Below are 20,836 nucleotides of genomic sequence, written 5' to 3'. Positions count from 1 at the left end.
AATTCTTATAAGCTTTGATTTAATGTTTAAATGGTCAAGGGACATCTCTTAAAATAAGGGAAGGATGGTCACCCTAAGAGAAATCAATGAAATAAGGGATAGTCCCTTAAAATAAGGGACAGCTAATCACCCTATTTACCTACAGCATAACGGGCCATAACAGACCTATGATTCAGGCCTCAACGTGATGCTGTACAAAATGAAAATACTATATAGTCTGGCAAACCTTCTAACTACTGATGTCTAAATAGGACTCACCATTATAGAGTAACAAGCAAGTCAGTTTAGGAGCTACCTCTGCCTTGTGGTAAATGGTTTACTGAGAGATCATTTCTGCTGGCTTTCTTGGCAACATATATCTATTCTCTTGATTTGTTTGGCTAAGAACATTTGCAAGAAAATAGGTTCTGTGTTCTTGAGAGTTTATCCCCTCCTGCTGAGAGAGTTTTTACTCTCCTGCACACACAATAATCTGTTTGCGGTATCTTCATAATTAACACAGCAATTAACGCTCCTGATTTCAGGTGAGGAAACAGTCACGGCAACAGCTGAACTGCTGGGCAATGGAGAGGCTGGTTTAATGCAAAATTAAATGAAAAAGAGAAGAGGACAGAGCTAGGTTCTCCACTGAGACCGCTGCCTGCTGGGCTCCAAAGAGCAGGTTACAGCTCACAAATCCTGGGGCCAGTTCTATGCCAACCATGCACCATCCAGATCCCCAGCATGCCACTTACCCTGACCGTTTACCCTGAGGGGGTCTGTAGACCACAGTGGGGTAGGGCTCAGCTATGCCCATTCTACATCAGCTGGAGGCTCTCCCAAGCTAAGGGAATCCTGAGGGGTGGGGATCTGCCTGCTTTTTTACCCTTGTGTACCATAAGTGTGCTGCAAAGGATGAAGAAGAGAATCTGCCCTCAAGCCTCTGGCACCCTTCGTTCTAGAGAGGATGTTTTCCTGAGGTTTCCCCATGAAGCATCAATAGGTTTTAACTAAGCCTGGGGCTTATCAACCAGCACAAGAAGGTCACTCACCCTGTGCCATAACTGTGGTTCTGTGAGATGGTTGTCCCTGTGGGTACTCCACTTTAGGTGAATCTGCACTCCTGAGTTGTAAACCAAGATTTGTAGTAGTGGTTCCTGGTTGGGTCACATATATGCTGTCCCCATCTCACACTTGTGCCAGAGTCTATGGCACAAGAAAACAGAGGGGAGGATGGAGGGTAGTGGAGCACCCACAGGGACAACCATCTGGAAGAACTTCAGTTACTGCACAGGGTGAGTCTTCTTCTTCTGATGTCCCTGTAGGTGCTTCACTTTAGGTGACGGTAGAGCGGTGCCCCTCAGTGGAAGGAAGGGGTTTCGGAGTTACAGTCATGGCAGATGATAAAACCACATGTCCCAGTACAGCGTGTGATGTCAAGCGCTGCTCTATGGCATAGTGCTGTGTGAACACATGGGTTGACGCCCAGGCTGCTGCTCTGCAGATGTCCACAATGGGTACATTGTTGAGGGAGGCTATCAATGTAGAGAGAGCTCTGGTGGAGCATTTGTGGGTCTCCGGTGGGGGTGGTAGCTATTGATGGCGATAGCAAAAGTCAATGAAGCTGGAGATCCATTTCGACAGCCTTTGTCTGGATACGGTGTCTCCCTTAGATTGTTCCGTGATGGAAAGAAATAACTTTGGTGACTTTCTGAAAGACTTTGGCCTTTCAATGTAAAATGCTAGCGCCTTTCAGATGTCCAGGGTATGAAACATTGCTTCTTGCTTGTTCCCATGAGGATTTGGGAAGAACGATAGGGGATGGATGGGTTGATTCAAAAGGAATGATGGAACTATTTTAGGTAGCAACTTAGGGCGTGGTTATAGGGTAACTTTGTTTTTGAAAAATATTGTGTATGGGGGATTTGCCATGAGGGCCCCCTGCTCTCCTACTTGTGGGTGGATGTGATAGTGATGAGGAAGGCCACCTTCATCAAAAGATGGAGAAGTGAAAACTTCTCTAGTGGTTCAAAAGGGGCCCCTGTAAGGTATCACAGCACCAGAGTGAGGTCTTATGTTGGAAATAAGGGGCTCTTATTTCAGGGTAAAAGTTACAAAGACTTTTGAGGAAGCACGTAGTGGTAGGGTGGACGAAGACAGAGAACTTGTCCACTTCATGGTGGAACGCCATGATTGGAACGAGGTGTACTCTGACTGAGCTCAATGAGAAACCAGGTTTCTTGAGTTCCAGTATGTAATCCAATACCATTGATAAAAGAGAGGTAGTTGCTATTGTTTGCCTATTCTGGTACCATGTATGGGATCTCTTCCATTTGCGCAGATAGGTATACTGTGAAGTTTAAAAAAATGTCCCTTACCTCCTTTGAACAGGTCATTTTATTATCTTGGAACCATGGAGTAGCCATGCCTTCAGGTTAAGTCTTGCCAGATTCGTGTGCTAAACCTGGCCCGAATCCTGAGATGGGAGATAAGGTGTAAGTGGAAGAGTGCATGGTGGAAAACACAGCCATCTTTACAAGGTAAGGAAAATGTATTTTTCTGGGCTACCTGGGGGCTATCTAGATGACTCTGGAGATGTCGGTCCTCATGTTGTGTATGCCCGTGGCAAGGAGAGGGGTTGTGGGAAAAGCATACAGTAGATGTGTATCCCATTTGAAGAGAAAATCATCGCCTAGAGAATGGGGTCCCAGTCCCACTCTGGAGCAGAATTATGGGCACTTGGCATTCTGGATTGTCACAAAGTGGTCTACAGTTGGGAAACTCCAGTGTCTGAATATGTTCTGTAGTACCCTGGTGTTCATTTCCTACTTGTGTCTTGAGAAAATGTGTTGCTCAGTAAATCTGCAGTGATGTTTTGGCATCCTGGTAAATAGGAGGCTGAGATGTCGATGTTGTGGCAGATGCACCAGTTCCAAAGGAGGATGGCTTCTGTGCATAGGGAGCATGACCATGCCCCTCCTTGGCAGTTTATATAAAACATACAAGCGACGTTGTCCGTCAGCACCATTATGGCCTTGTACCTGATCACGGGTAGTAAGTATGAGCATGCATTGCAGACTGCCCGCAGCTCCAATAGGTTTATGTGTAATGTTGACTCAGATGGTGACCAACAGCCTTGGATCGTGTGGTTCTACAGGTGTGCCCCGCAATGTAGCTGGGAAACGTCCATTGTGAATATCATTGATAGAGGGGTCAGTGTGAAGGGAACTCCTGTGCAAACATTGTGTGGTTGAGTCCACCAATGTGGAGAATTTTTTACTTTGGTTGGCATCATAAAACACTTGTCTATACGGTGTTTGTGTGGAATATATACTCTCCTGAGCCACCCTTGCAGGCATTGCATGTATAGTTTGGCATGCTTGACAAATGTCGTGCTGACATATGGCCTAATAGTTGGAGGCAGGTCCTGACCGACGTCTATGGGCTGGCTTGCGTTATAGCAATTAGGTTGCCAAGAGTGGTGAATCTGTGCTGGGGCAGAGAGGCTGTAGCTTCCAAAGAGTTAAGGTAGGCCTGATGAACTCTAGTCTCTGCATAGGTGATTTTTGTTCTGTCTTTTGGGTAGCTTCGAGTGCCTCTTCTTGAGTTGAGGCTTTGAGTAAGCAATCATCCAGATGGGGACTATTATGACTGCTTATCTGTGGAGGTAAGCTGTCACAAGCACAAGGACTTTTGAGAATACCCATGGAGCCGTATATAAGCTGAAAGCGAGTACTTTGTACTGGTGATGATCTGTTCCCAGAACAAATCTGAGAAACCTCCTGTGTGAGGGATGTATCATGTGGAAATATGTATCCTGGAGGTTGAGGGCTGAGAACCAGTCCCCTTGTTCTAGGGCTGGAATTATCATTGTTAGAGTGATCATCCTGAATTGCTGGGTCTTCATAAATTTGTTGAGTCTTCTTAAGTCAAGAATGGGCCTCCATCTTCTGTTTTTTTCTGGGTTAGAATATAACGGGAGTAGAAATGCTTCCCTTTGTGTTGTGTTGGTACTGGTTCCACTGCACCTAGGTGTATGAGATGATTTATCTCCTGTCGCAGTAGGTGTTCATGAAAAGGGTCCCTGAAGAGGATGGGGGTAAATTGGATGAAATAGTCAATCTCGATGATTTCTAATACCCATTTGTCTGATGTGATATTTGCCACATTGGGTGGAATGGAGTCAGATGGTCTCCGAATGCATGGATGCTGTCAGATGGGCCCAGCAATAGAAAAAGTGGGAGATGTCTGGTCTTGACCCTGTTGTTTAGAGGGAGGTTGTTGAGATGTCGAGGGCTGAGAAAGGAGTGGTCACCATCTTGCAGGTCTCTGCCTCTGTCTTTGTGGGTCATATTGCCTATGAGGCTGGGTGTAAGGCACAGATCTAGATCTTTGCATCGAGTAATCCTCCTGTTTTTTCTTTTGTGTAAGCCCAAAGATCTCAGAGTCACCCTGGAGTCCATCAATGTGTGAAGGGACTCATACGTTTTGGGTGCAATCAGCTTGAGCCCTTTGAACAGGAAGTCCTCGACAGTTGATTGCATGTCTTTGGGGAAACCCGAGAGGTGGAGGCAGGAAGCTTCTCGCGTTACTATGGCTGTGGCAATGGAGCATGCTGCCATGTCTGTGAAGTCCAATGAAGCTTGTAAAGCTGTGCGAGCTAGGAGCTGACCCTTGGATATGAAAGCTTTTTGTCCTCAGGTATGTTGAATAAAGTCAGAGATTTTTGAGTAATTGGAATGATTGTATTTGGCCATAAATTCTTCAAAGTGTGCAATCCTGAACTGTAGGGTTCCTGAAGAATAAGCTGTATGGCCCAAAAGGTCCAATCTCTTCCAATCCTTGTCATATGGGGTGGATCCAGAATGGTGTTGTCTGCCCTGCTCATTCACTCCCTCTACCACCAGAGAGTTTGGCGTAGAAATTCTATCCCCTTGGAAGGGACATACTGTAGTATTTTTATCCGCTCTTTTGCAGGTGGGCGGAATTGTTGCTGGGGTCTGCCAGATGATCTTGACTCGGTCCATAAGGGCCTCGTTTATTGGGAGGGCAATCTTGGAAGAGTTTGAAGCCTGGAGGATGTCCAACAACTTATGCTAGGACTCTGCAACCTCTTCCAGTGGAATCTCCAGTGGTGGTGGGAACGTGATACCTTCTTCTGGAGAGGAGGATGAAAAATCAGCAGCTGGGTTGACTTCCTGATCCAAAGTCTCCTCCAGTTCCTCGATTGCCGCTTCTGGAGGTTCAGAGAGTCCAGGTACAGAAGGTGATGGAGAATGTCTCAATTGCTCCCTGTTTGGTCTGGGAAACTTAGGGTAGCGTTAGCAGTATGCTGCCCATCAGTCCCAATAAGGTCACTGTGGGAATGGCATTGGTGACAGAATCCATGGGTGTCAGTACCATTCTTGAGTTTCAGGTCTGGGGTGGCATTCATGTTGGTTTAGTGGACCTGGTCTGGTAGTTGTGTGGACAGGCGAGAAGTGATGGGAGGAGTAGATTTCCCCTTCATCCTCCTCCTCCTCATTGTTGGATAAAGAATGAGCTGATCTCAGTGGTGTGGTAAGTTGGCATGTTACTGAGCATGCTGGAGTGAGGTCAGTACAGGGGAGTGGCGATTCCGGTGCCAAGGAGACCAAAAAGTCTTTATGTTGGAGAAATTGCTGTGGTACCAAGAGCGCTGATACTGAGGAGGGTGTTGTTGGCAGTACCGGTGCCTTTACTGTGGTTGTTGGTGCCGAGGGTCGTGTGCTATGTGCTATAGAGGCAGAAGGTGGCACCATAGATTGTAGCGCTGCCAAGCTGATCGGTGCTGCATGTTTGAGCAGCTCAGGCAGTACCAAAGCAGGGATGGTAGTCTTCCCTTTTGTGCCTTTTTCCGAGCCAGCCCACTTGCGGGCTTTGGCTCACATGTTACCCATGATACTGGATGGTCTTGCTACTTCAGAGGTGGACACTCTCAGTGTGGTCGGTATTGATGGGGTCTGACAGGTCGGGGAACATCTCTTTTTGACAGGCTCCCAAGAAGGGGAGGCGAGAGCCTGTGTCTTTGTCACCGTTTTGGAGGAGTGCTCCTTCCTCAGAGAGTGGTGGGGAACCTCTGTCAGACGCCGCCGTTGAAGACCGTTGTCCAGGATAGGTTCGTGATCCCAGGTTGGACACCGGGCTCAGAGACTTCTCCACCATGAGGAGTTTTAGCTGTAGGCCCCTTGCTTTCCTGGCACGGGTCTTCAGAGCGTGGCAGTGGCAGTACTTCTGGTGTGTGTGTGTCGCCAAGGTAGTGAATGCCTGTCAGAAACTGGGGGTGGTGACCGGCAAGTGAGGCATCGTTTAAAACTCAGGGAGCCAGGCATGCCCCTTAGAATAGGGTTTCTCCCATGAGGGAGGGTAACTATACTGCACTAAGGGATATCCTAATAACTGAAACTTAAATTCATAAGAATTTTTTAAAAAGAAATAGATAAATGGGGAAGAGATAGGGTAGTTAACTATTAACTAACGAATATTCTAAAATTAAAGCTAGACTAAAGATAAAGCTCAGAGGTGCTGCCAATTACTCCGTTCAAGCTGAGGGAAGTAGAGAAGGAACTGAGGGAGGGTTGGTCGCACGGCGCTATGTAACCACCTGAGATGGCACGGGATGGGGACAGCGCATGTGCAAACCAATGAGGCACTGCTACTAAAAATGTCCAATTACAAGAGCAGGGGCACAGATTCACCTAAAGTGGAGCACCCACAAGGAAACCTCCTTGCAGAAGAACCCTAAATGCATGACTTTGGACTTTGGGCTATTGAATTTCATCCAGTTTCTGTCACTTCTATCTTCAAGGCCATCCAGATCTTTCTGTAGAACATTCCTATCTTCCTCTGTATTGATGATACTTCCTACCATGGTATCATCAGCAATACTCCTACTTTTTGTGCCAAGGTCGTTAAAAATATATGGAACAACACTGGTTTAAAGACTGATTCCTTCAACTTCACTAATAACCTCCCTCCAGTCCGACAATTAACCTTTCAGCACAACCCCTTGCCATTTTCCCTTTAGCCAACTCCTTATCCACCTTAAAGTTCTTGTACTGACCCCCATCTTCCCTAATTTAACTAATAACTTCCCATGTGCTACTGTGTCAGATGCTTAATTGAAGTCCAAGTATATGAGATCTACTGCACTCCCTTATCTAAAAACAAACAAACAAAAAACACAACACTGTGAGCTTTAGTTATCACTTGCTTAGACACCTGCAAATGAAGTGGGATAACTAATGATTTAATTGCTTAATTACCATCTGAAAACTCAATTTTAAACTTCCTATTACGTGGCTGCCATTTTATAATTATCCACTTTGTACTTGCCAAAGGCTATTAAACAAAACATACGCAACAGCAGCAAAATAGATTGCACTTATGTAGTTGCTTTCATCAGAAGATCTCAGAGTGCTTTATGAATGGCAAGTAAGTATATTTTATATAGGGGATGGAGACAAGAAAAAAGCAACGCAGTGCAGCATACAGCAACTTAAGCGCCGCATCTCCTATAATTTTGAGATGATCATAACGGAGAAATTAATAAAATTGAACTCCACAATAAGTTCTACTGTATGGAAGTCTGTCAAGTTTTTGTGATTTTGGGTGTTATTTTTCCAATAGAAATTTTTAATCAAAATTGTTCATTAACCAAAAAGCTGTTTTCCTGTAAAGGAAAAATGTGAACATTTGGAAAAAGTTCTGAAAACTGCTAGTCAGCTAGCAGCTCCCGTTGTGACATCTACAGCCAGATTTTCAAAAGAGCTTGGTATATTGCAGGGGTTGGCAACCTTTCAGAAGCGGTGTGCCGAGTCTTCATTTATTCACTCTGATTGAAGGTTTCGCGTGCCAGTAATACATTTTAACATTTTTAGAAGGTCTCTTTCTATAAGTCTATAATATATAACTAAACTATTGTTGTATGTAAAGTAAATAAGGTTTTTAAGATGTTTAAGAAGCTTCATTTAAAATTAAATTAAAATACAGAGCCTCTTGGACTGGTGGCCAGGACTCAGGCAGTGTGAGTGCCACTGAAAATCAGCTCATGTGCCGCCTTCGGCACACATGCCATAGGTTGCCTACCCCTGGTATATTGGATGGGGAAATATGGCCACAAGTATTGCAGTGAGAGCTGCTGGGCACTGAGCATTTGCAGCCACTTCTGCTAAGTGTGGACATTTTCCATTTAACAAAAATGATAAGTAAAAATGTTGATAAACACTGCTATTAAAACACACAAAAAAGCCATGAGAAATCAAAAATGTCAACAATGTCAACAAAATGGAGAGGGAGGGAGAACTTTGTTTTTAATAAAAGGCCATTTTCCAAATGGACGTAGCTACTTTTTTGCAGTGTCCCAATGGGAGCTGAGAGATTTTGGCAGGAACTGGATTGTCACAGGAAATGCTGCAATTTTGACTTTTTTTTCCATCTCAGGAAGGAACAAAACCAAAAGTTTCATTATTTCCCACATGACAAAATTCTGAAAAACTTACTTTGGTGTCAACCCAAACATATTTTTTTTATATATAAAATCTAAAACACTTAGTTCTTTATTTTGACTTTTTAACAAAACTTGACTTTTTGTATAAAAACAACGAATTCTGTTTCAAAACAAAAAATCGAAAAGGTCCATTCTGAAAACACTGAAATTGGATGCTTTTCATATGATTGAAGTGTTTCATTTCAGTTTTTTTAAAACAAAATGTTGTCTAAATGGTCACAATTTTGAAAGTTTCGATTTCACCAAAACCAGCATTTTTTGTTAAAAACCGTTTAAACTAAAAATTTCGGAGCAGCTCTAAAGGTGTGCTCTTCAGAAACTCTGGCCCAATGTATCTGAAGTGTGTTGATACCGCAGTTACAACTAAGTGGGAAATATAATGTGTACACTGTTTGCATAAATAACATGAGGAAACCTGACAAGGACATGGACAGCCAGCTGAATTAGAGGAAGTCATTTCAGGGAGATTAATTGATACTTTATTTAGTATAAAAACATGTTGATGGGTGCCCAGAGAATACTGGAGAAAATTTCTGGTATTATTTGCCCCTCATGGAACGTCCACACTAATCAAGGAAGTAAGGGGGGTGACTGCAGGTCAAGCGAGCTTAAACCTAGCTAGTTCAGGTACAGGCAGCAGTGAAGCCATGGCAGCATGAAGTTTAGCATGGGCTGCACAAGCCTGCTTGGAACCCAGGGTAGTTACTTTGGCAGCTAACCATGCTGAAACACCTGCTGCGACTTCACTGCTATTGGTACCCAAACTAGCTAATTCAAAGCTAGCTCAGGTACGTCTAGCCGAGCTGCAAACACACCTATGACTGGAGTGTAGACATACCCTCCAATCTTAACAGCAATAGACTGAGCTTCATCACCTACACTGCAGTGTGGCTTATGCAACACACGGCTCCCACATGTGACCAGTCATATCATTCTAAGTGCTTATCCCAGCTCCCAGGGGACAGGTTCATTACAGACACAACTGCCACCAGCTTGAAGATGCAAGAACTCAGCATTGAACTGATGGACACAAACAAGGGGCTAGATTCATCCTGGCTGGCACAGGCAGGTGCCAGCTGCATCTCTTGGAGCCATCCTGGCTCCCTGTGCATAAAGCGGAATTCTCTCCCAGCCCATTGAGGGCTTCGCGGAATTCCCACCCCGGGAGGTGTAGCCGGGATGTGATGAAACTGCACATAACTGTTACCCTGGCTATGGCCTCTTCTCATCCAGTGCCACCTAGCCCCATGCGTATGTGGAGGAGGGGAAGAGAGATTGTTCTATGTTTGTCAGGCAGGACTCAACCCTGTTTGCACCAGCTGCTGCGTAGGCCAAGGCTAGCAGCATCTAAAGGTCTGCAGGTAGGAACAGGGGAGGCTCTAAGCATTTTGCCGCCCCAAGCATGGCAGGCAGGCTGCCTTCGGCGGCTTGCCTGCGGAGGGTCCGCTGATCCCGTGGCTTCAGCGGACCTCCCTCAGGAGTGCCTGCAGGAGGTCCGCCGAAGCCATGGGATCAGCGGACCCTCCACAGGCATGCCGCCGAAGGCAGCCTGCCTGCCACCCTCGCGGCGACCAGCAGAGCGCCCCCAGTAGCTTGCCGCCCCAAGCACGCGCTTGGCGTGTTGGTGCTTGGAGCCACCCCTGGGTAGGAAGCACTGTAAGACAGAAACAAATTAGCCTGTTAACACTACATTGGGCTCTTCATTAACCAGTCAGGTGCCAGCACACACAGCATATTACCTAAGGCAATTACCTACAGAGCTCTCTTCTGAAATCCTCAGATCATTTCCCCGGTTTTGTTCCCATGTTGTTTTGTTTTAGTTAATTACACATAGGAGACAGCGAGTGCCTATAAGATCATTTCACTATTGCCGATGGCCATCCTCTTAGTCCCACGCATGGTCTTACCAGAAGAACGAGAATCACTGGGCCTTGATATATGTAGTCTATGTACTTCCCTGGTTCCTTTCCAAACCAGCATCTGTAAGAGAAAAACTACGGTTTACAAATGTTAATGCATATCCCATATTCAGATTATGGACACCTTAGGGAGTTATGCACTTATACCCCTGAAGTGCTTTTGTGTTTAATTACATAGCCAACATGCAGTCGAGCCACGTTTCTCCTCTCAAAGCGTTCACTGGACACAGATCCGAGCCCCAGTTTTTGCTGATGGCAGCCAAGTCATGTTCCCGCTCAGTTTCTGGCTGCCAACCCTAGAAACATTTGCCTGGAAACATGAGGACGGTTTGAGATCAGCTATAAAGGAGGATGTGAGCATCCTTACTGCAGATGCAGAGCTTATGCTGCAAATTGTAACCCGCTATGTCAGAAAGAGGGCTCTTCCGTTGAATGAAACTTCCTGTCCCCTGAGCTTTCTAATTTAGTGCTCACAAATGATTCAAGGAAAGTCTGTTTATGCAAAGGCCTCTAAATCCACAGGAAGACTTTCCCAAACCCTGGTTGTGTGTAAACAGGGAATCCATCCCAGGGGCCTTGAACAGGCAAAGTTTCCAACCCCAGAGTGCAACAAAGACATACTGATTTAAAGCTAGCTGGTCTGACAAGCATTCTCATCCAATATAATTCCAAGGAAATTCACTGAACTTCAGTTAAAAGGCAATGGGAGTTAACGGAAGGTCAATGAACCAGAGTCACGTACTGCAGAGTTGTTGCAGAGGGTTTACTTTGTCCTCATTTCTGTTATATGATTATGTGACACGATTGCCTTAGCTATCAAGGGACTGGTATCAATGACCCAGGAGCTCATTTCCAATCCTACGTTAATGACGAACAACTAATTTCTTTCTCTGATACATGGCAAACTAAACCTGTGCTTTCATACTGCCATATACTGGCTTTTGTGTATATCTTTTTGGTGGATAGAATCCAAGTAGCCCAGTTCCTGTTTCCAGTGTCTAGCATACAAGAGGGTATGATATCTTGAACCCTGACCTCAATATGCAACAAGCCCTTTAAGGTCTCCTACTTGGGTCATGGGAGTTTGTAACCCAAGTCAAGTGATGTGTTCTTTTTGGAGTTCAGAGTTATGACTTCTATTCCCATTGGCTAGGGTGATTTCATAGACGGCCGCATTGTCAGTTGGTTTATGGCCAGGGTACATTGCAACATCTGATTATGTGTAAAGCACAGACAATGCTTAGAATGCCAAGCCATAAAAATAAAGACATTCCCAGCCCCCAAGGAGTTTACAATCTACATGACAGCCCCAATCATATAGTGCAAAACCGTCATATAGTAAATAACAATCTCTACCCTGCATCTTGGCAGGGAGTTAGGCTAGATGACCCTTGCGGTCCCTTCTAACCCTATGGTTCTATGAGTCTAACCTGAGGAGCTCATAGTCTAGGAGAGAAGAAAGAAATAACAGGCAAATGAGACAAATGAGCTGGCTTGAAGGAAAGCATGATTCAAGCAGAATTACGGTAAGAACTGCAGTGGCAAAAAAAATCTTCTCTAATATGGGGGTGGCCTGTAATGACTCCTAGGCTAAGAGAATATATTTGTCGATGGCACAGCATTCCTGGCACACCTCGAGAAGAACATTTTCTTATTAGAGAAACATTACAAAATGTAACAGGTGCGATAGTTCTCAAACTCCAGAATTCAGGCTGTCCTACGATTACTTGCCTTTTCTCAGCTTGATATCCACAATAAAATCAGATTGAATGGGATCCTTTTGAATCATTTGCACTAAGTTGTCCGTTAAGTTATTAAAATGTTATTCCTGGTTGCACACAATATAGCTTTGTGCAAGCTGATAACTATTTGCAAAAACATTTCCAGAATTTGACACTGAGAGAAGCAATTGGAAAGAGCTGTTTCTTGCTGCCCAAATTATTATCCAACTGGAAGTGAGACCCCCGCCACTCCCCTCAAAAATGACATGGAAGAGAAAAGGAATGACTTGCTGGAGCAGCGTGGGGACAAAGAAGGGTATTGTGAGATATACCAAGGCAAGGAAACAAAAGTTTCAGTGAAGCTGCCAGGACCTGGAGGAGGTTGGGGAAGCTGCCAAGGAAAAAGAACTGAACTGTCTGAGACCTTCAGGAAAGGACCTTCTGGAAAGCCGGCTGTGCTAGTCAAGGAATCCCAGTGGGACTAATAATGAGTTTGACTGAGGCATATGAAGGAACTCAAAGCCCAAGGAGCAGCCTGTGGAGAGCCAGCAGCTAATGCCCTGAGATTTTTGGGGAAGAAGTTATTGCCAATGCAACTGGTCCAGTTCTTTGGAACCAATATATCCATTCTAGTGCAGAATTCATATTTCATATTTCATAGACTAAAAGCATTATCTACACCGAGCTAGTATCTAGGAGTCCCAGTCACAGACCAGGACCCCTCTGTGATAGGTGCTGTGAAAATACAGAACAAAAAGACAATCCCTGCCCCAAAGAATTTATAGTTAAGTAGATACCTGGTGGCATATATCAATGCAACTGATATAATTCAGTGACCAAGACTTTCTCCCTTTACCTACATTAATTTTCACCTTTAAATCCAAACTAAGGCCCCAATCCTGAAATGAAAGCCACATAGCTATTTTTTTTTTTACAACAACCAACCCACCCGCCTGGAACCGCCACTTCCTAATCCCAGAAAAGTTATTATTTTGTTTATTTGGGTTTTTCGATAGGGTGTGTACGACAATTATATCTGTAGTGGAGAGCCATGAAAAAACTGCTATAACAACATATGCATGATTCCACCCATTCCCTGCCTCCTTCCACCCTCCTCCAAGAACAAACAAAAGCTTTTTCAATGTCAGCGAGGACAAGTCATTGAGTAGATCTTGTTAGGATGAAAGAAATAGGAACACCTGCACACTGAATAATGCTAATTAATATTCCCCCCTGCTTCCCTGATAGGACTTTACATAACTCCAATATCACTGTCCTTTCATCATTGTTAATGAGACTTTTATTACTGCTCTTATCCTTACAGATTGTCCATCACTGAAATTGCTATAGAAGTAGCTCTTCATCACTTGGTGGTTGTTTTTACATGGTGCCTACAGTACTTCTCTTCTGGAGGGTAGCCAGATTCTACCACAGAGCAAACCACTGGAGAAAATGTTCTCAATAATCCTAAATTAGTTTTTTCCCTATATTGATCAAAGGCTGTAATGCAGGTGAAATCAGGAGCTTTTCATCTGGTTTCATGGAATCAGTCATTATTTAAGCATATCTATTCTTCCTTGAGGCTGCAATCTTATTGATTTTATCATCTTTAGAGCTACACAGTTTGAACCACAAAAATACTTCCAATCCGCCTTGGTTATATTTCAAATTGCTTCCCCAAACTAACAGCAATATGGTCACATTTTGTCCTTGACTTTGAACAGTCCATAGGAACTTTTGGAGATCTCTTCCCCCCCACACACACTTATCTGAATATTTTTGGAGGCTGCTGTTTGTTCTGTATTTCACATCTGAATTTGGTTTGTTAGGTTAGATCACATGGGGGAAGTCACATGTTATTTCTCCATGTCTGAATAGGCTGAGCACATCCCATGTGATCATAATAGTCAGCCTGGCTTGGCAGAGCTGATTCCACTTAATTTCTCAAAAACAAGAATCAAGTTTTACTCTTAGCCTTACATTGGCACAGATTCATGTAGTTCACATTTTAGCCATTATTTCGGTATCTTTTCAGCACATGGAAAGACTCCTGGAGCTGTCATGAACAGAATGTAGTCTGAACATCTGGGCTGACTCATCCAGAAGGAGTTAAAGTTAAGTAGACTTTTGATTAAAAAACGTTTTGATCTGTGCTTTAATTTTTCTATTTAGTAGGAGTTATTAGCTATACCACCTGATTAAACAAACATAATGTCCTAGAAAATGTGGGCATATTTATAGCAATCAGCAAAGCATTGGCAAAGAATTCATCTCTTGCTTTTGTTTTAGTTCATTAAGGTATGCTAAGTCTTACCCTGTGTATAACATTAATATAAATGTGAAGAACACAACAGCTTTATTCCTTTATCAGCTATTCATTTATATGAGCTTTATTGTATCTGCTTGATTGTATGGGTAAGATCTCCTGGAGAACAGCACCTGATATCTCAGTCTCTGATAGAGTGCAGAAGTATATGTTTTCCTCGGCCTCTCCGATGGGTGCCTGACACTACAGAATGTTTCATGCTTCAGCTCATAAGCATTTCTAGATACTAGTCGGGTGGGCAGATGACTGGATACTTTGTGGTCTTGCCCAATATAAAATCATTTGAAGTCATGGCATTGATCTCAAGTCTGTTCATGGGGCATTGCAGGTTGTGCAAAGTTATTGTACGCTGGTGCAAATGTGAATGAAAGCTAGCTATATCGGAGGGCAAGAAAGGCTAAGCACTAGGCATCATCCTCCATACCGAGTGATACTAATGCAACCCCCTTGTGTGGCCACTGCCTTATTTGCTAGCCTACGGGGCAAAAAGGAATGGAGCAAGGACATGGAATGGGTGCATCTGCGAGGATATGGAGCTTAAGCGTGATTCCTATTTGTTAATGCAGCAGAATTATTCCTGCTACTAGGCAGGGATAACTTGGCTCTGTACAATTGCTCTCAATGTAAAATCAGATTCCCTTGTGCTTCCCACCCTGTCCGTCACATTTTACCTTGTCCTTACATGTATAACACCAGCGCTGCACGGGATCAAAGCCAGTATGTGGGCCCTTTGTTTAATATGATTAAGCTGCAATAACACGAAGACTGTTCTTGGAACCTTTACAACCTAGTTCTGTGATCTCAGGAGGCCAAATCCTTAACTCAGTAGTTTTAACTCAGTCCCCCTGAAGGAGTTTTACCTGAATAAAAGCTATTCAGGAAGGATTTTGGGATTTGGCCCAGGAATTTTAGATAAGCCTTTGAACTTCGGGGTCTTCACTCAAGCTGAGCTCCGAACTTTTTGAAGTTGTCAATTCTGAAGATCAATGGGAATGAATGAGAGAGCCACATCTGTTAGTTTTCATCTCCACAGTCTATGTAACTTTTAGCACAATTTCTTCCAGCACTGGATATGTTTATGCTGTCTGGTAACTTGTTTATGTAAATAAAATTGTTAACATTACTTACTGTTCATTTTCATAATAGAGCTTGCCAATGGCCCAGGCAACAATGATTGGACAAGGAATACCTAAAAAAAAAAATCAAAAGAACAAGAGTAAGTCGCAATCCAGACACACACAGAACACTGTCAGTCAGTGTGTGTGTGTTGGGGGCAGGGAGTATAAGGAATAACGTTGACACCTGCCTTTGGCCATGGGCTATAGACCTCATGCATCTGCTAACTAGTTTTATGTAAAAGAAATAGAAGTCCTAGCAAGACGCGAGCTTTTCACAGCTTTAGTGCCATTTGTTCTACAAGAGACAGATTATTAGAACAATTACAGAAAAATTAAAAAGCTACTTAAGAAATAGCAGGAGGTTCTGGACGAATCATAAAACGTTTTCTTCGTTCCGCGCGATATCTTAAAGGCAGGTTGAGCTTTCTTGGGGTTTTATGATCTGAGTTGTATTACCAGGCTGCAACCTCCTTATGGTTCTGCTGCACCATATGGATTGGGGGTGGGGGAAGCTCTGAAATTAACCATCCCAAGGTAGAGGGTAACGTGGAGGAATTCTCTCAAGGTTTAGCTCTTGCCTAGTTCAGATGTTATTCTGGCAATCTCTGAGGAATGCAATTTCTCCCAGCTCCACTGGTGTATTCCATGACCTCCAACACACCAGGTGTCCTGTCGGTGGCTTTTTTAAAATAAATTATTCTGAAATCTCATTGAGCCATGTGTTTGCTTTGCATGTCTTTCTCCCACTAACCTGGAATGCACTAAGGCAGATGCACCATTGCTTACTGGGAATTTAATCTCTTTGCATGTGGCTGGGTACATCTGTAAGCTTCCTGTCCTGCCGGGCTGCTGCCTCTGTTTTCACTCCTACTGCTTTATCTTGCACTTTGTGCCCAGACTCAGTGGGCCAGATCCTTGCCCTCATAATGTTTATTTTGTGCCAGTCCCTTGGCACGAAGCTGATGAGTAGCTGGCTGGTGGAGAATTCCCAATACAAAGAGTGAATCCCAAGGGGGCGTAGAGTCAGTGTAGTCAGCTCTGTACCGCTCCCCTCCCTAGGCAGGTTCCCAGGGAAAAAGGAATGTAGCTGAAGCATCTTGTGCTCCAGTGACCCCTTGCTTCCAGGAAAGATTCTTGGAGGAGCTGGCACAGTTTACAGCAGCTCTGCAGCTCCTCTGACCTATGCAGGACAGGGAGGAGACAAAAACAGCTGCAATATCAGAGGAGCAAGCAGCTGATTTGTGACCCTTCTTATCCTCAGCTGAACTTAGTGGGAGCAACTGAGTAACATGGCTGGAACACAGTAATGTCATGCTGAGACCAACACTCCTCTTACTCACACCTGCCTCATGTGTCTGTGCCCCCTGAGATTTCGGAGAGTGAACTCTGGAGTCACACCCGTGTAAGGGAGAGTAGAATCAGGAAAGTTTTCCAGCCCGATTTGTACATTGCTTTCAGATGGGCCTCTCACAGTGCTGTCAAACATCCCTGGTAAATCAGGCCAAAAGGCATCTCCAGGGCCACCCAGTGTGCTGGCTACCTGGTCAGCATTGCACTGCACTGCAGGTCAGCCTTTCCAAGGTGAAGCATGGCCTTAATTCCCATTGAAGTCAATGGGATTCAGGTACATAAGCTTTGCTGAACTGAGGTATATAGCTGCGCATTGACCTTCAAAATGCTGACATTTCAGTAGACTATGGCCACTGTAGAGAGACATCGTGGCGTAGCCTCTGCAGTGGAGGCCAGCAGGGATAGGATTAAGGTGCACACGTAAAGATCAAGTATACTTTGGGCTGTGACTCTGGGGATCTGCCCTGGCCTCCTGAGAAGACACATTCTCCTTGTTCAGTGACTCAAGAAGACATCGGGCTTTCCGTTCTCACGGGGATGGGATGGGATGGAAGTGTCCATGCCCTTGTTGCTGAATAAGGACCTTTGGCAATTCCTGGCCAAAGCCTCGATGGAGATCAGAGAACTGGACGTGAGATTTGTCAGAGGCGGAGAAAGTAGGGCAGAGTGACGGGCACAGGAAATGATCTAAAAGGGCGAGAGGAAGGGCGTGCTCAGTCAGAGACCTAGATGTCTCAGGACTAGAGTCATGGACCAGGCAAGCTACTTGGACCTGTGATGCAGCCACAAAGGGGTCAGGGCACTGTTTGCTCAGAGGTGGGGTGGGGTAGGAGGATTGGCAGTGTCCAGGCCACCTCATGCTCCGGCCAACAGAGCTGAGCTGGGGGTAGTAATTTAATTAGGACACCTGTAGATTACGAATTCCTGAGAACAAGCTAGGAGCCACATTTCCTTCCCCATGCCTCTCCTGGGGTTGCATAGCCAGTGCCTCTCCTGGGGTTGCACAGGCACATGCCACCCTTTATTAAAGGCTGTGTTTTAGGAAGACAATCTAGCCCCTAGTGACCTCAAATGCCGCTGCAACATTGTTCCTGCATGGAAAGCAGCCCAATTAACTCCATGCTGAAATGTTTTTCCTTGTGTCTGATTTGTTTTGTCTGCTTTAAGGCTGGAAGGGCCTGTAAGGCCAGGGACAATGTCTCCTGTTTCCCGCTATGCTGAGCGCACTGTGGTGTTAAACAAATACAGACAATTTAGGGACGGTTGATCAACACCACTGTGAACTGCTGCCCCCTGAAACTGCTGAGTCATGCACACAGCACCTGACGCTCCTGCCTTAACCCCAGCCACGGCTGGGAATAAAATCACAATGATCCGAGTGAAAGACGCAGCCCTCAGCCATAACCTTTCACTCATTGGCCTGCGTTGAGCTGTGTCATTAAAGTATATTTAAATATCAACATTTAACTCAGCCTGCTCTGATATTTGCCTTTGTTAAATGGGGTGAGATTTGAATGACAAAAAGATCACTTCTCCGGATTTCTTTTTTTGTCAATCTTGGTTATATCGCTTCTTTAACGCTGACTGTCCTATAATACAGGAGTTGTAAAGCAGACGGCACTTACACCATCCTATGAAGAGGAAGACCCATTTCCTCAGCTTATCTGTGGAGTAAGTCATCACAATCGCAGTGTGTAAATAGCAGCCTTCCACGAACATCCAGAAGAAGTTGGTCACCATAAAATAATTGTAGATCGTTGTAATACACCGACACCAGGGCTGGAACACAAATATACAAGTGCATTTTAAACCCTGGGTGATTCGTTGTTGTTTCTAAATCACTCAGCATTGGACTAATTCTACTCCCATGAAGTCAAAACTCAGATTCCAAAACCAGAAGGGACCATTGTGATCACCGAGTCTGACCTCCTGTCTAACACAGCTCAGAGAACGACCCCAAAATAATTCCTAGAGCAGATCTTTTAGAAAAACATCTAATCTTGATTTTAAAATTGTCTGTGATGGAGAATCCACCACAACTGTTTGTAAATTGTTCCAATGGTCAATTACTCTCAACATAAAAAATGTACATCGTAGTTCCAACCTGAATTTGTCTCACTTTAACTTCCAGCCATTGGATTGTATGATACCTTTCTCTGCTAGATTGAAGAGCTTATTATTAAATATTTGTTCCCCATGTTGGAGTTATACACTGTAATCAACTCACCCTTTAACCCTCTTTGTTAAATTAAATAGATTGAGCTGTTTGGGTTTATTACTATAAAGGCATGTTTTCTAATCCTTTAATCATTTGTGTGTCTCTTCTTTGGACGGTCTCCAATTTATCAACATCCTTCTTGGTTTGTGGGTCCCAAAACTGCACACAGGATTCCAGCAGTGCTCCCACCAGTGCCAAATACAGAGGTAAAATAACCTCTCTACTCCTACTCGATATCCCCCTCTTTATGAATCCAAGGGCTGCATTTGCCCTTTTGGCCACAGCATCACACTGGGAGCTCATGTTCCGCTGATTATCCACCACGACTCCCAGAACTTTTTCACTGTCACTGCTTCCCAAGATAGAGTCCCTCATCCTGTAAGTATGGCCTGCATTCTTTCTTCCAAGATGTGTATATTCACCTATATTAAAACACATTGTTTGCTGGAGCCCAGCTTATCAAGTGATCCAGATCAGTGACCAGTCCTCCTCATTATTTACCACTTCCCCCAATTTGTATGTCATCTGCAAACTTTATTTTATGTTTTCTTCCAAATCATTCATAATTTTTTTAAATGGCACAGAGCCAAGAACTGATCCCCACTAGAGATATACCTGTTTGATAATGATTCCCCATTTACAATTATGTTTTCAGGCCTATCATTTAGCTAGTTTTTAATCCATTTAATGTATGCCATGTTCATTTTATCTTTCTAGTTTTTTAAATCAAACTATCAGAAGTATCCAGTCAAATGCCTTACAGCAGTCTAAGTATATTACACCAACACTGTTATCTTTATCAACTAAATGTTTAGTTTCATCAAAAATATGTTGACTGGCATCAATAATATTGCCCTCATTTCTTTGTATATTAATCGACTCTCATATCAGCTGCTCCATTATCTTGCCCGGGATCACCATCTAGCAACAGACTGACAAGCCTATAATTTCCTGGGTTATCCTGTTTACTCTTTTTAAATATTGGCACATTATCTTTCTTCCAGGCTTCTGGAACTTTTCCAGTATTCCAAGCCTTACTGTAACCTGGGGAGAATGATACTGACCTCCTTTATAAAACACTTTGAGATGTATTGATGAAAATCCCCATAAAACAGCTATGTATTATTATTATTATTCAAAGGCCCAATACTCCTACTCTTGTTCACGTTGAATGACTCCTAACTCTGCAATCGTCCCAGTGATTCCAATGGGTAAAGTCCTTCTCAAAGTCAGTCACAAGAGGTGAATCAGGCCCTGAATGACCAAGCTGATAAATGTCACATCACTTACTGACATGACAATGTCTGAATTTAATGCAACAGGGAGTCCGGTGGCACCTTAAAGACTAACAGATTTATTTGGGCATAAGCTTTTGTGGGAAAAAAAACCTACTTCTTCAGATGTGGGGGCACCTGAAGAAGTGGGTTTTTTACACAGGAAAGCTTATGCCCAAATAAATCTGTTAGTCTTTAAGGTGCCACCAGACTCCTTGTTGTTTTTGTGGATACAGACTAACACGGCTACCCCCTGATACTTGAATTTAATGCAGATTTTTGCATGAGCCAGAGTATCAGATAATTTGCTAAAGACACAGGCGTAAATACAAAACCACTTTATTCATTAGAGGCATCAATGTTTCTATATAATGAGATGGACAGATAGTCAGGGTATACTGCTC

The 20,836-nt window shown here is 43.9% G+C and overlaps 1 protein-coding gene across 9 annotated transcripts in view; it reads right to left on the bottom strand.

Moving 5' to 3' along the window:
- Positions 1 to 20,836, bottom strand: part of CRHR2 (corticotropin releasing hormone receptor 2) — a 244,887-nt gene that overhangs the window by 54,302 nt on the left and 169,749 nt on the right. For all 9 annotated transcript variants that reach the window (XM_039524632.1, XM_039524633.1, XM_039524635.1 and 6 more), the window contains 3 exons: positions 18,566 to 18,719; positions 15,601 to 15,661; positions 10,414 to 10,486 (listed from right to left, as the gene is read on the bottom strand). In XM_039524632.1, the coding sequence (XP_039380566.1) occupies positions 10,414 to 10,486; positions 15,601 to 15,661; positions 18,566 to 18,719 (288 nt within the window). The remainder of the gene's footprint in view (positions 1 to 10,413; positions 10,487 to 15,600; positions 15,662 to 18,565; positions 18,720 to 20,836) is intronic.

This window comes from Mauremys reevesii, linkage group 2 (genome assembly GCF_016161935.1).
Source record: "Mauremys reevesii isolate NIE-2019 linkage group 2, ASM1616193v1, whole genome shotgun sequence".
In the NCBI taxonomy this organism is placed as follows: Eukaryota; Metazoa; Chordata; order Testudines; family Geoemydidae; genus Mauremys; species Mauremys reevesii.
The sequence above is the reverse complement of the archived record's forward strand: the minus strand, read 5'-3'. Positions and strand labels throughout refer to the sequence as shown.